The 13,291-nt window shown below is 45.3% G+C and overlaps 2 protein-coding genes across 2 annotated transcripts in view; one reads left to right on the top strand and one right to left on the bottom strand.

The window, feature by feature from the left end:
• Positions 1 to 12,378, bottom strand: part of FSD2 (fibronectin type III and SPRY domain containing 2) — a 31,790-nt gene extending 19,412 nt beyond the window's left edge. Inside the window, 5 exon segments of the mRNA XM_014589482.2 lie at positions 1,349 to 1,579; positions 4,305 to 4,400; positions 5,041 to 5,255; positions 5,258 to 5,754; positions 10,715 to 12,378. Coding sequence (XP_014444968.1) covers positions 1,349 to 1,579; positions 4,305 to 4,400; positions 5,041 to 5,255; positions 5,258 to 5,678 — 963 coding nt within the window. The 5' untranslated portion in view covers positions 5,679 to 5,754; positions 10,715 to 12,378.
• A 19-nt stretch (positions 12,379 to 12,397) lies between these two features.
• The window catches only part of WHAMM (WASP homolog associated with actin, golgi membranes and microtubules), a 28,797-nt gene continuing 27,903 nt past the window's right edge, over positions 12,398 to 13,291 (top strand). The window contains exon 1 of the mRNA XM_027773538.1: positions 12,398 to 13,291. Within this exon, the coding sequence (XP_027629339.1) occupies positions 13,031 to 13,291 (261 nt within the window). The 5' untranslated portion in view covers positions 12,398 to 13,030.

Here is a 13,291-nt window from a genome sequence, read left to right on the forward strand (position 1 = left end):
TTGAACCATGGTCAGCCATGTGGGAGTTCAGTGCCCTTAACCACCAAGCCGCCTGCCAGCCCCCTCCCCTAGGAACATGAAGTAAGCATTTTCCATGTTACCGATGGCCTTCTGGATCACTGATTCATTAAATGGAAATTCCATCATTAACAATTTCTCTATAGGTGGACACTTTAGTTGTTTCTAAGTTTTTCACCATCAAAAATGATGGTGAGAAGATACCTTCACGTATATATGCAATCTGGAGTGTGTCTTGTATGGTGGGCTCACTAGCTCAAGAGGTGTGAGGCCTCACGGTACCTGCCAAATTGTTCTCCTGCTTTAGCCCATCGCTCACCCAACGCATGGTAGGAAGCAGGCACTACTGGGCTTTGAGGGGTGACTTATGGGCTTGGTTCTTCCTTGGGCCATCCATGGCAACCAAAAAGCTTCTAGAAGTTGAAGTCCTTCCCCTACATCCTGGACACCACATCTGTGCCACATTCAGTGGAGTTTGTAAATATATAGGACCACAGCTTCAACCGAAATCACAATGCCTACAGTCAAGCTTCATGGGGGTTTGAGTCTTTTTGTGAAGATTTATAACTGCTACACTTGCAACTAGGAAAATTTTTTAAAGAATTATTTTATGGGCCGGCAGGTGGCATGGTGGTTAAAGGTGCTGGACTCCCACATGGCCAACTGGACCTGGACCTGGTGGCTTCCTTTTTCACTTTCCTCTTCTCTCTGTCTCTTGCTGTCTGTCTCTGATCAAACTGGAAAATAATAACAATAATAAATAAAGTAAAAAAATCTTTTAAAAAAGAATTATTTTATTTTTATTATTTTATTTTTTTGAAGTTGAACAGAGAGAGACAAAGAGAGAGAGAAGGAAAGTGAGAAAGCAGGCCAGGCCCAAGACTCAAACCATGATCAGCCATGTGGGAGTCCAGTCACCTTAACTACCACACCACCTACCGACCCCACAACCAGGAAATTTAAGGTGCCTTTTTATCCTGATAACTTTCCCTCTGGAGCTCCTAGAGGCAATTATAGATGACCAGAAAACTCTCAGCATGCTGTTTTTGCTCAGCTCTAGGAGGCAGGGGCAGATTTCTGGGTAACCAGGGCAGAACAAAGAACAGGACTACCTCAACAGTGATGGAAGCAAAGTGTCAGCTGTTAGGCAGAGAGATGGGGTGACAATGTCCCCATCATGAACATCTGGCAGAATCATATTGATGCTGACTATAAAAGCCAATTCTAACTCTTCCAGGCAGAGAGAAGACAACCTAACCTACCCCAGCCGTAACTGTCCTTTCATCACTTGATTTCATTTCACTTTTACCTTCGTTATTTCATTACTAACCTTTATGAAATCAATCTTCTCCTCATGACACATCTCCTCTATTGTTTCCATCAGTTCTTTACAAGTATCTAGGTTTTCTCCACAGCTGACCAGTTGTCCATATAAGGCTTCCAGCTTCTCTTTCTTTTTCTCCCCTAGAGCTTGTATTTTTTCTTCATATTTTTGAGCAAGTGTTTCTAAGATCTCGTTGTAATGCAACTCAAAGTTTTGTTCTTGTCTTCCAAAATTCTCCTTTAAGACAGTTGACAGCTGACATTAGGAGCATGAAAATGTATCTACTAAGGGCTGTTTTAGCCGTGCACTTGTCAGGATGTGAGGGTGAAGGTTGAGGGAGCTAGGACACAGGAGTCTCTAACCTAGAGCCCACAAAATAATTTTAACAAAAAGTACTGCTTTCTCTCTTGATGACATTTTTACAATTCTCCCTCAGCTTTGGCTATCTGCTATCACTATGACAACGAAACAGGGACGTTACCAGTCAGCCTGCTACTGGAACTTTGGACCTTAAGGCAGAAATGCTTGCCCTGAGAGATTTCCCACCTATCATTCCCACCTGGGCTCTCAATAACTCCTGGACACTTATCTCCACTCCCTGACGCTTGCACAAACACCAGGACTACAACAACCAGGACCATATCAACCAGGAGAAGGATGAATATGAGTTGTGGCCATGTGGTACATGAGAAAATGCGAGACGGCAGAGGAAACACAATCAATGAGAAAGGTTAAGTAGGCCATATTAACTCCTGGCCCAGGGGAGGTCTGCAGGTTCTGATGGATATCATCTTTTTTTTTTTTTTTTCTGGAGAAGTTTTTCGCTATAGGGCGCATGCACTCGCCAGACAGACAGAGAGAGACATAGAGACAGAAAGCGAGAAATCACCCCCCAGGGGGGATGGTCACGCCGCAATCCCTTCTCCTCCATTCTCCTCTCGGGATCTTGCGCACGCACGCACACGCGCCCGGCGTGAGTTTTAAGCCACCGGGTCCGGGACGTGAACCGTGGTCGACTACGTGTGAGTCCAGCGACATAGCCATTACGCTAACTGCTGGTTCCCCTGATGGATATCATCTTTATCAGACAATGAGGACATTTCCAAAGAGAGGTTTTGATCAATTATTCAGGGAGTTTGCCTATGTGCCTTGGACTTGCTCAGAATGGTGGAAGAGAGGGAAAATCAATAGATGACTCTCCAGTATTGAATGTAAAGGGGGAGACTCGAGTCCTCATTGAGGATGAAGATACTCTGATATGCAAGCAAGTGGGCAGAACAGTGTAAGAAGTTTCGTCTTGGCAATTGTCCTTATCTCTCCTCCTACCACCCTGTGCTTGGCAGCAGGACTTGCCTCTTCTCTGTGCCTTCCACAGGGGATTAGTAAAATAACTCTCCTATTTTAAGACAGGGGGTGAAGCAGCCTGGAGCTTAGTTCATTCATCTGAGGTGCACCTGTTGATACAACCTGAGCTGCATTAATAGAAATCAAGAGTTCACATGGAAGGAAGGGAGTGGGAGAGTCTCAAAGTCCTCAGTCCTGGTTCCCCTCATCTGGAAGGTTGGGTCAAGCTTTGCCATCACTTATGAATAGAAACTTGTAAATCCTATGAGAAATTGGTAACAGCTGAGGAAAAGAGCACTTATCGAAGACAGTGTGGTGTCTTACAAAGCTTTATCGAGGCTGCCCCTGAGAAAGAATGGCCTTGTTTGAGTGACTCCAGTGGCCAAAATGATCAACAGGCAGATGTTACAGAGCAGCAGTTTCAAGCTCAGTACTTTTAGCTTCTGGCTTAAGAGCCCAGGTTCCTCCTTATGTCATGACAAGCATGGTGACAGGTTGTCAAAGGGTGGAAAGTCCCTTCCAACCCTGGAACTCTAAATTTTTACCAATCTCTCAGGAAAGTCTGAAAATGGATAAGTAGGCAAAGACAAAACATAAACTTATTTTTGTTAAACCTGTGCACAACTAAAAGCATGCCTGGGTTTGAATAGCAATAACTGGTGGATGTGGGTATGCTGCCTTTTAAAACAACCAAAACTATTTGGCAGTCCACACCCAACTTATGTTGTCTCTGAAGATCTAGAAGTTACAACCCCAAAGATCAAGGAAATGACATAGCACCCCACTGTCCCTGGTTATATAGCCAGTAGGACCAAGTGATACTCAAGAGGTTCTCAGTGAATGGAAAAGAAAGAAGGAGAAAAAGAGGAAAGAAAGGAGAGGGAAGAAGAGGAAAGGAGAGGGAAGAAGAAAGGAAAGGAAAAGAAAAGAAAGGAGAGGGAAAAAGAAAGGAAAGGAAAAAAAAGGAAAGGAGAGGAGAGGAAAAGAGAGGAGTGGAAAAGAAAGGAGAGAGAAGAGGAAAGGAAAGGAAAGGGAAAGGAAGAGACAAAAATAAAGAAGGAAGACAGGAAGGAAGGGAGGGAAGGAGGAAAGAATGAAGGAAGACTAAAACACAAATAACAAAGGGCAAAACGTACTGTTCATCTCTACCACCAGAGCGCACACGAGGACCTCCCCTGGATGATGCCACATTAAGTCACCTTTGTTAGAATAAGGGTCTAAACCACACACAGTGGTGATTCAGCTAAGTGGGGCATGATGAGCAAGAGGAGCTGGTGAAGGAAAAAGACTGAGATTGGAACACACTCGCCTTGTTTATCCATGCAACAAACCTGTATTAAAATGCCTGCTCTGAAACACACCATGTAGTAGGAGCGGGGATACAAAGAGAAAGAAGACCACTCTCCCCACCAAGAGCTGATAGTTCAATAGGGAAGGCTGACAGGTAATCATTTCCATACGGTGTACACCAGGTAAGAGGAAGGGGTGAGGGAAGAGGCAGTGTTGACACCTCACGTCTAAGAAAACAGATTCTCTGACTCATACCAGCAATGGCTGCTTGACCCAGCCACTAAAAGAAGCAGCATGCATCCAATGGGATCTTCAAGCACACTCTCACCTCCACAGTGATGAAAACCTCCTCCAAGTGACTTGCAAAGTTTTCCATCTCGATAATCTGCTTTTCCAGTTTGTACATGTTTTTGTGAATTTCATCCTATCCAACAGAGGAGCAAAAATAAAAGATGTTAATGCTACATCTCTTCTCTTTTAAAAAAGGCTTTTTCATTTTTTATTTTATTTTTTACAGAATTACTTAATTGTATTTATTCATTCATTTATTTTAATTTGATCACACACACACACACACACACACACACACACACACAGAGAGAGAGAGAAGAGAGCGAGAAAGCAAGCTACCAGGTCCAGGAGCTGAATTGTGGTCAGACATGTGGGAGTGCTCAGTGCCTTAACCACTACACCACCTGCTGCTTCCCAAAAAAGGTTTTTTTTATTTTTTTAAGGTTTTTGCCATAGGGTATGTGCACTTACTAGAGAAAGAGAGAGAGAGACAGAGAGAGGAAGAGTGAAGAATCTTCCTCCCCCCCAGGGGGGAATGGCCTCTTCCATTCTTTTCCTGGGATTTTTGGGCAAGTGCACACATATACCAGGCATGATTTTCAAGCCACCAGGTCAGGGACTCAAACCACGGTCGGCCATGTGGGAGTCCAGTGCCTTAACCACTATGCCACCTCCTGGCTCCTATAAAATGTATTTTAATTTTATACCCAGCCTACGTGCTTGAGATACAAATGCAGTTGCAGGACAGAGAAAAACCAAGAAGACCTATTTACCTTGGCGCTTTCCAGTGCCTTATTGAGCGGGGTCACTTCATGCTCCTTGTGTTCATCAGAAACCGTATCAGAAGCTCTTATGGGAGTTTTACATGTGACACAAAAGACATCGGCAGTTTCTTCTTCATCCTCCTCTTCTGGGATGACGTAGCACTCATACTCCTCGCTGGTACGGCCGTGTGTGTATCTATATGCTTCCCGCAAGTCCTGGCAATGGACCCCCACCCTCCAAAGCCCAGGTCGTTGGCCTCAGCTGCCTCTCCAGTAAGTCTCCAGTCTCTCTGCTCCCTGGTTGGGTCTCTCCCCTTCATTGCATAAGGAGAATATTCCGAAACCCCCATTCCAGGCATATTTTCATCAACAAACTCATCCCCTAACTCGTGATCATCTTCAAGTCCATATAAGTGGACAAGTTCATCTACTTCCTCTTGAAGGTCTCTTTGAGTCTTACCTTCCCCTGCCCCGCTTGGCTTGCTGGTCATGTCAGCTGGGGCTACATCTCTCCTCATCCTCATGTTTTCTTCGGGGAAGATCTGCAGTCTGTCTTCAGAGTCATACAGATCCATGTGATAAAAGTGGAAGTCCTTGGCAACAGCTGACCTGTCCATCCCAGCTTCCTCTCCACCTTCCTCCTCCATTGTAATTCTGGAGGCTTGGAGCACCTTTGTATAAGAAAGATCCTTTCTGGACAATTAATAGTGAATTTCCTGGACCCTAGAACACAAAAAGAGGGGAAAAATAAGTTCTTTAAAAGGTCACTGCAGTAGATGCTTACTCATTAGATTGGGCTCTATGCATTTATGATTTTCAAAAAATCATCTGAGCATGGGGTAGCAGGTAGCATGGTGAATAAGTGGCTGCATAGCACATGGCCAAATGTGTGGTTTGAGTCTTGGACCTGGCAGCTTGAAAAACATGCTGGGCACATGTATGTGCCTGTCTAAAATCCTGAGAGGAGAATGGGGGAGAAGGAATTACAGCATGGCCATCCCCACTGGGGGATGCACAAATGCTTGGTGTGATTTTCTAGCCACAGGATCCAGGACTTGAACTACAATTGGCCATGTGGGAGTCCAGCGCCTTAGCCATCATGCCACCGGCTGGTCCATAAAAATATTTTAATGCTATTTTTGCCTTTCCGGTTAGTAAATACTTAAAACATAAAAATGATACTCAAGGCTGGGTAAAGGGTTAGTGAAGTGAGCACTCTCATATGCTGGGAAGGTAAACTGACTCTGCCTTTCTGGAGAACAAATTTGACTACCTGTGTTAGGAGCCTTAAAGATGTTCACATACTTTCTTTAAATTTGCTATAGGGTTTGCACACTGGCTGGGGAAAGAGAGAAAGGGAAAGCAAGAAATCAACCCCCAGGGTGGATGGCCATGCCACAAGCCCTTTCCTCAGTTTGTTTTTGAGATTTTGGGCATACATGTGCCCAGCACGCTTTTTAAGCCACCAGCTCAAACTATGAAACTGGACATGTGGGATACAGCCACTCTAACTTCTGAGCCATGTGCTGGTCCAATGTTCACATTCTTTTCTTTTGCTATGGGGCGTGTGTGCTCAGCAAAATGACAGAGATAGCAAGAGGGAAAGTAAGAAATCATCCCAGAAGGGATAGTCATACAGCAGTCCCTTCGTCTCCACTCGGGATTTTAGGCATGCGTGCACACATGCCCCGTGTGAGTTTCAAGTCACTGGGTCCAGGATTCAAACTGCAATTGGCCACATGGGAGTCCAGCACCTCAACCACTATGTGCCTTTTGTTCATATTCTTAACCTAGTAATGTACTTCTGGAACCCCGAAGAACAGTTCCAAATGCAGGAGGAAAAAGTTATTTCTGCATAAAAATATCACTGTAAAAAATTTTTAATAACAAATTTTTTGAGCATGCCTAATGATCAGAATGGTTAAGTAACCAGGACATGTATACCGCAGAATACAAAGCAGCCTTTCACATGTTTATAGAGAGCAAATGATAATTTGCAAAAAGACTTTCAATATGATGTTAAGTAAAATAAACAGATTTGCTTGGCATTATACATAGAATATGATGTTTACTATTTTAATGGAGATAAAGAAAAATCTAAAAAGAAATAATAACAATAACAGTAAATATAATATGAATAGTAGCTGCTCCCTATTGACCTGGCCCCAATAATTCTTTTTTTTTTTGGAGAGGTTTTCGCTATAGGGCACGTGCGCTCGCCAGACAGACAGAGAGAGACAGAGAGACAGAAAGCGAGAAATCACTCCCCAGGGGAGATGGTCACACCGCAATCCCTTCTCCTCCATTCTCCTTTTGGGATCTTGGGCACACACGCACACGTGCCGGGCGTGAGTTTTAAGCCACTGGTTCCGGGACGCAAACCGCGGTCGACTGCGTGGGAGTCCAGCGACATAGCCATTCCACTAATTGCTGGTTCCCACGCCCCGATAATTCTTAAAAAAATGATTGGGGGCCAGCGGGTGGCATGGTGATTTAAGGTGCTGGACACTCCCACATGGCTGACCATGGTTCAAGTCCCAGACCTGGTATCTTGCTTTCTCACTTTCCTTCTCTCTCTGTATCTCTCTCTGGTCAAATTAAAATAAATTAACAAATAAATAAAACTAAAATAAATAATTCTTTTTTTCTTTTTTTTTTTTTTGAGAGGTTTTTGCTATAGGGTGCTTGCGCTCACCAGAAAGACAGAAAGAGACAGATTCAAACCTCAATTGGCCACATGGGAGTCCAGCACCTCAACCGAGAAATCACCCCCCCAGGGGGGATGGCCACACCACAATCCCTTCTCCTCCTTTCTCCTCTCGGGATTTTGGACATGCACGCACACGCACCTGGCGTGAATTTAAGCCACCGGGTTCGAGACTCGAACTGCAGTCAACTACATGGGAGTCCAGCAACATAGCCATTATGCTAACTGCTGGTCCCAATAAATAATTCTTAAAAAAATTCTGGGGGCTGGCAGGGTAGTTAAAAGCACTCCCACATGGCTGACCATAGTATGAGTCCTGGACCTGGTGGCTTGCTTTCTCATTTTCTCTCTCTCTCTCTCTGGCTCTGTCCCTCTCTGGTCAAAGTAAAATAAATAAGTAAATACAGTTAAATAAAATGACTACTAAAAATAAAAAATTCTGGGGCCAGCAGGTGGTATAGCAGTTGTATCTCTGGACTCCTTCATGGCCGACTGTAGTTTGAGTCCTGGATCTGGCAGCTTAAAACTCATGCCAGGCGCATGTGTATGCACGCCCAAGATCCTGGGAGGAGAATGGGGAGAAGGGATTGTGAGGTCCCTGGGGGGTGATTTCTCACTTTCCCTGTCTATTTTTGTCTCTCTCTGGGGAGTGTACATGCCCTAAGGAAAAAAAATCTTAAAAAAAAACCCAAAAACAAAATTTGCACATCTATCCCATCCAGTGCCTACTTAGAAAACCTGGATTAACACAGTCTCTTGAAATCCAATGTCCTTGCTTTGCTTCCTTGGACAGAACAACCATTATCTTGATTATTTTTGTAACATTTATTATTTTTTGCAATAGTATTTTAAAATTCACAGATATGGGACCAGCAGTTGGCGTAATGGTTGTGTCGCTGGACTCCCACGTAGCTGACCATGGTTTGGGTCCTGGACCCAGTGGCTTAAACTCATGCCAGGTGTGTGTGCGTGCGTGCCCAAGATCCCGAGAGGAGAACGGAGGAGAAGGGATTGTGGCGTGGCTATTACCCCTGGGGGTTGATTTCTTACTTTCTGTCTCTCTGTCTCTCTCTTTCTGGTGAGTGCATATGCCCTATAGCAAAAAACTCTCAAAAAATTTACAGATATGTAAATTATAAAAACATTATAGAAATTAAAATTTATTAAAAATTATTAAAATAGCATCGGTTTCCAGATGCTTGGGTTTTTTGTTGTGTGTGTGTGTGTGTGTGTTTTTCTGCTATAAGAGTGTGTATGCTGGGACCAGCAGTTAGTGTAATGGCTATGTTGCTAGACTCCCACGTAGTCGACCACGGTTCGCGTCCCGGACCCGGTGGCTTAAAACTCACACTGGGCGCGTGTGCATGCATGCCCAAGTTCCCGAGAGGAGAACAGAGAAGGGACTGCTGCATGGCCATCCCCCCTGGGGGGTGATTTCTCGCTTTCTGTCTCTCTGTCTCTCTCTGTCTGGCGAGCGCACACGCCCTATAGTGAAAACCTCTCCAAAAGAAAAAAAAAGAGTGTTTTATCTCACCATAGAGAGACAGAGAGAGAGAGAGAGAGAGAGAGAGTGAGAAATTACCCATTGGGGGAGGGATAGTCACTGCAAACCCTTTTCCTCTATTTTCTTCAGGATCTTGGGTGTGTGCACACGTGACTGGCATGGTTTTCAAGCTGCCGGGTTTAGGACTCAAACCGCTCAGTCAGCCATGTGAGATCCAACGCCTTAGCCTACATACTACCAGCTGGCCCCAGATGCTCAGTCTTATTAAATCTTTCCCAGAGCTGATTTGCCTGGGAACGAGCCAGCATTTAGAGATACACACCGGATAGCAAAAAGCTCTCAGAGAAAAAAAAAAGTGTTTTGTTTTTAGTTTTTGCCATAGGGCACATGCCCTTACCAGAGAGAGACAGACACAGAGAAAAAGTAAGAAATCACTCCCAGGAACGGCCACGACACAATACCTTCTCTTCCATTCTCTCTCAGGATTTTGGGTACACATGCTCATGTGCCTGATGTGTTGTTGTTGTCAAGTTGTCAGGGCCAGGACTCAAACCATGAAGCTGGTCATGTGGGATCTAGTACCTTAACTACCACATCACCTGCTGCCCAACTCTCCCACTTCAAAGTTTTTTTTTTTTTTAAATATCATTCATGATAGAGAATTCATGCGCATGAGAGAAAGTAAGAAAGAGACAGAGAGAGGAGAGGAGGGAGATTGAGCTTGAGTGCAAGAGACGCACCCTTGACACGGTCTCCTCATGCTGTCATCTCCTTCTGCCTAACCTTAAACTCACTAGGAGACGCAAGTGCAAGTGTCTGCTGTGTTTTCAAGCTGACTTAGGGGCTCTGAACCCTGGGTCAGTCATGTGGCTTCCAGCACTGCAGTTCATTTTGCCACCAATGGTGCCACTAGACTGGGGCCCAGGGAAACTAGCTCTAAAGCATTAGATGTATAGTAATGTATACTGGTTTAAATTCACTTTACAGGCACGGCCCAGACCTAAACATTTCTGTGGGAGGAGGCCGTGTATATAACAAGAGAAAAATGACTGCAGTGCTATTTTTCAGTCTTTGAATCAAAGCATGAAATTATGGTTTGGCAGCACACACACACACAGATTAAAATAAGAAGTATTTACCAATCCAATACTATGGCCAGATGATATCAACATCTAAGAGTGCCACATTGTTCCAGCAAATGGGCCCTTGCACTAAAAATACCCTAAAGACACACTGCAAGAATCACCAGCCTCCTTAGTTCAATCAGAGCCTTTCTAATACCAGTCAATAAACTCGAATCCTTGCTACAAGAAGGCAAAGAAAACATGTATACTGTTTACTGCCATTTAAATGCCTGCATTTTATCATGATGTCTCTTCCCACCTAAAGGAAACACACTGCATTGACATTACGACAATAAGTTTCTAAGAATATAGTTTGCATTAGAAGAATATGACTGTCCAACAACTTGCCTGCTAATTTAAGGGTCCATAAATGCTTCGTTTAACTCGGAGGACTTCTGCTAGAAAACAGAATCCATGTTCAGCGGCTTTGCTTCCTGGTGACCTCTGCTTGCCCCACGGGCTACCCCTGCGTGTTTTACACCAGGATTCTGCAAGTGGGGCACCAAAGCTGCATGGTAACATGAGCTGGCTCCGCTGCAAATAGCAACAGACTTGTCATGAGAGAAAGGCCAAATATAGACCTGCTGTGGATGTCTTGCCACTTCTTATTGCTCAAGTGCCACCAGGAGAGGTCACATGTTGCGCTGGGTTACTTCATTTATGGTGCAGATTAGAGATGGGTGGCTCTACCACAGGACTCACGTGGCCGGGCATATGTAGCACGCTGGGTGTTTCCACAGCCAGGCTGGGAGGGAGACTTCTGAGACCCCTGGAGCTGTGTGCCTCACCAAATCTTTGTCAGGGTCTTTTTTCCTAAAGACTTTTGGGTAAGTACGACTCTGAAGGTAATCAGATGCAACTTTTTTTCCTTCACATCATTCTTTTTAAGTATGCTCAAGGTGAGAATTATTCCCCTTTCTAGATGAAAATCTAACAGACCATATGACTTTCTGCTCCCTCCTAGGCAACTCTCAGTCATAGGATCAACTTAAATCTTAGTCAGAAATTCAGAAATTGAAGGTCCAGTTCAATATAGTCACCGAAAAGACCAATCTGGGTTAGTCAGCATCAAAATCTTTTCCTCTCCCTGGCATGGATCTCTTCAGCTGGAAGTCTGCCCTGGGAAAGGGAGAGTTGGCTTCCTCCCAAACTCCTCCCTGGAGCACTGGGGTTTGGACATCAGGGCAGGAAGGGGAAGGTGAGAAGATGGCTTCCATTTGAGCAAATGCCATGGTGGGTGCAGGAAGCCAACTTCAGGCTCTTTGGATCTGGAAAATGTTTAGATCTGATTATCATGGGGAACTTTTGTACATCTCTGAAGATTCCCATAGTGAAGACCTCTCCCCTGGTTTCCACGATTAGTCTGGGAGCCTCACTTTCCAGGGGGGCCGGGGGGGCCATCTCCAGGGTCTCTTAAACAAGGTCTCCTCATTCATGCAGGTGGTCCTCTTGGGCAGAATCTAAGTGGTTCCATACATGGTAGTTCTTCCTGTTGTCCCACATCTGGATCTTGGGAAGTGTGTTCCAGTCTTGGTTCTGGCAAACTCTGGGATGCAGATGTTCCTAATGCAGCCACCTCACTCACTGCCCACACCCTGGGTCTGCCATCAAAACAGCCTAGTCCCTTGTCCCAGGCCATCATCAATCCAACTACAGGAAATACAGCCAGCTTTCTAAAGTGTCCTTTGGAAAACCGCTCATTGGTCTTGCGGTTAGTGGATGACACTACCAACCTTCTCTCCAGCTCACTGACAGCTCTCACTAGAGAAATCCTTCTTCACCTGTCTCCCTCCCAAACTTTCTTTTCACTACCACTTCTTTATTTTCTTCAATCAATTGAGAGGTCCAAGAATCACAAATCAGGTTCTGGACCACCCCATTGCATGAACAGATCTACAATAGATCCAACATACTCCATTCCCACACATAAAATGAATTTCCTGTTATCTCCTTAAAAGTATCTTTAGTAGCCAGGTTTAGCCAGAATGTCCATGTATCTTTTTTTTTTTTTTTTTTTGAGAGTTTTTTTTTTTTCTTTTTTTTGCTATAGGGTGTGAGCACTTGCCAGAGACAGAAAGCGAAATGTCCTATATCTTAGGACAAGCGTTGCTTTGTGAGGAGGAAGGATTCCATTTCCTTATGTCTAAAATGAAGAGTTAGAAAATGGATAATACTTAAAACACCCTGGTTGGGAGTCAGGATGCTTTGACTGGAGAGATCTCTGTCTGTGACACACTCTTGAGGACAGAGATCATGTATTCAATAGGGCGCTGATGCTGATAGGTGGACTTGGCCAAGGCTCTAATCACAGTATGTCCCCACTTTAGTGTAGAAGGCTAAAACTATAACTTGTTCAATAAACGAATATTTTTCCACTGTCAGTGCGTACAAAGGTGAAAAAGGGGAGTGGTAAATCCTAGGCTTCTGGTTAGGTCGCGTGATCGATTGATTCCCGTAGGTCGGGCAGAGGAAAACCTTTTAACGTTTTCATTGGTTGTCGCGGACCCGCCCTTCTGTCACCAACCCATCCCGGACGCCTGCTGGAAGCCTCACAGCCCGCAGAGAGCCAATCCAAAGTGCAGGCGAGAGGGGCGGTGGCAGGGCGCTGACCCGGACTAGATTACAGGGAAAGATGTCGCAGTTCGGCTCGCCCGGTGCGGAGGGATGCTGGGAATCCTGGCCTGGGCGAGCCCGGCCCTCCGGCCGCTGAGCGCGGCGGCCATGGAGGACGAGCAGCCTGACAGCCTCGAGGGCTGGGTGCCGGTCCGCGAGGACCTCTTCACCGAGCCCGAGAGGCACCAGCTGCGCTTTCTCGTAGCCTGGAACGATGCGGAGGGCAAGTTCGCGGTGACTTGTCACGACCGCACGGCGCAGCGGCGGCGATGGCGGCGCGAGGGAAACCGGCCGGGGCCCGGGACCGACCCC

This window comes from Tupaia chinensis, unplaced genomic scaffold (assembly GCF_000334495.1).
Source record: "Tupaia chinensis unplaced genomic scaffold, TupChi_1.0 Scaffold000359_1, whole genome shotgun sequence".
NCBI classification, from domain to species: domain Eukaryota; kingdom Metazoa; phylum Chordata; class Mammalia; order Scandentia; family Tupaiidae; genus Tupaia; species Tupaia belangeri.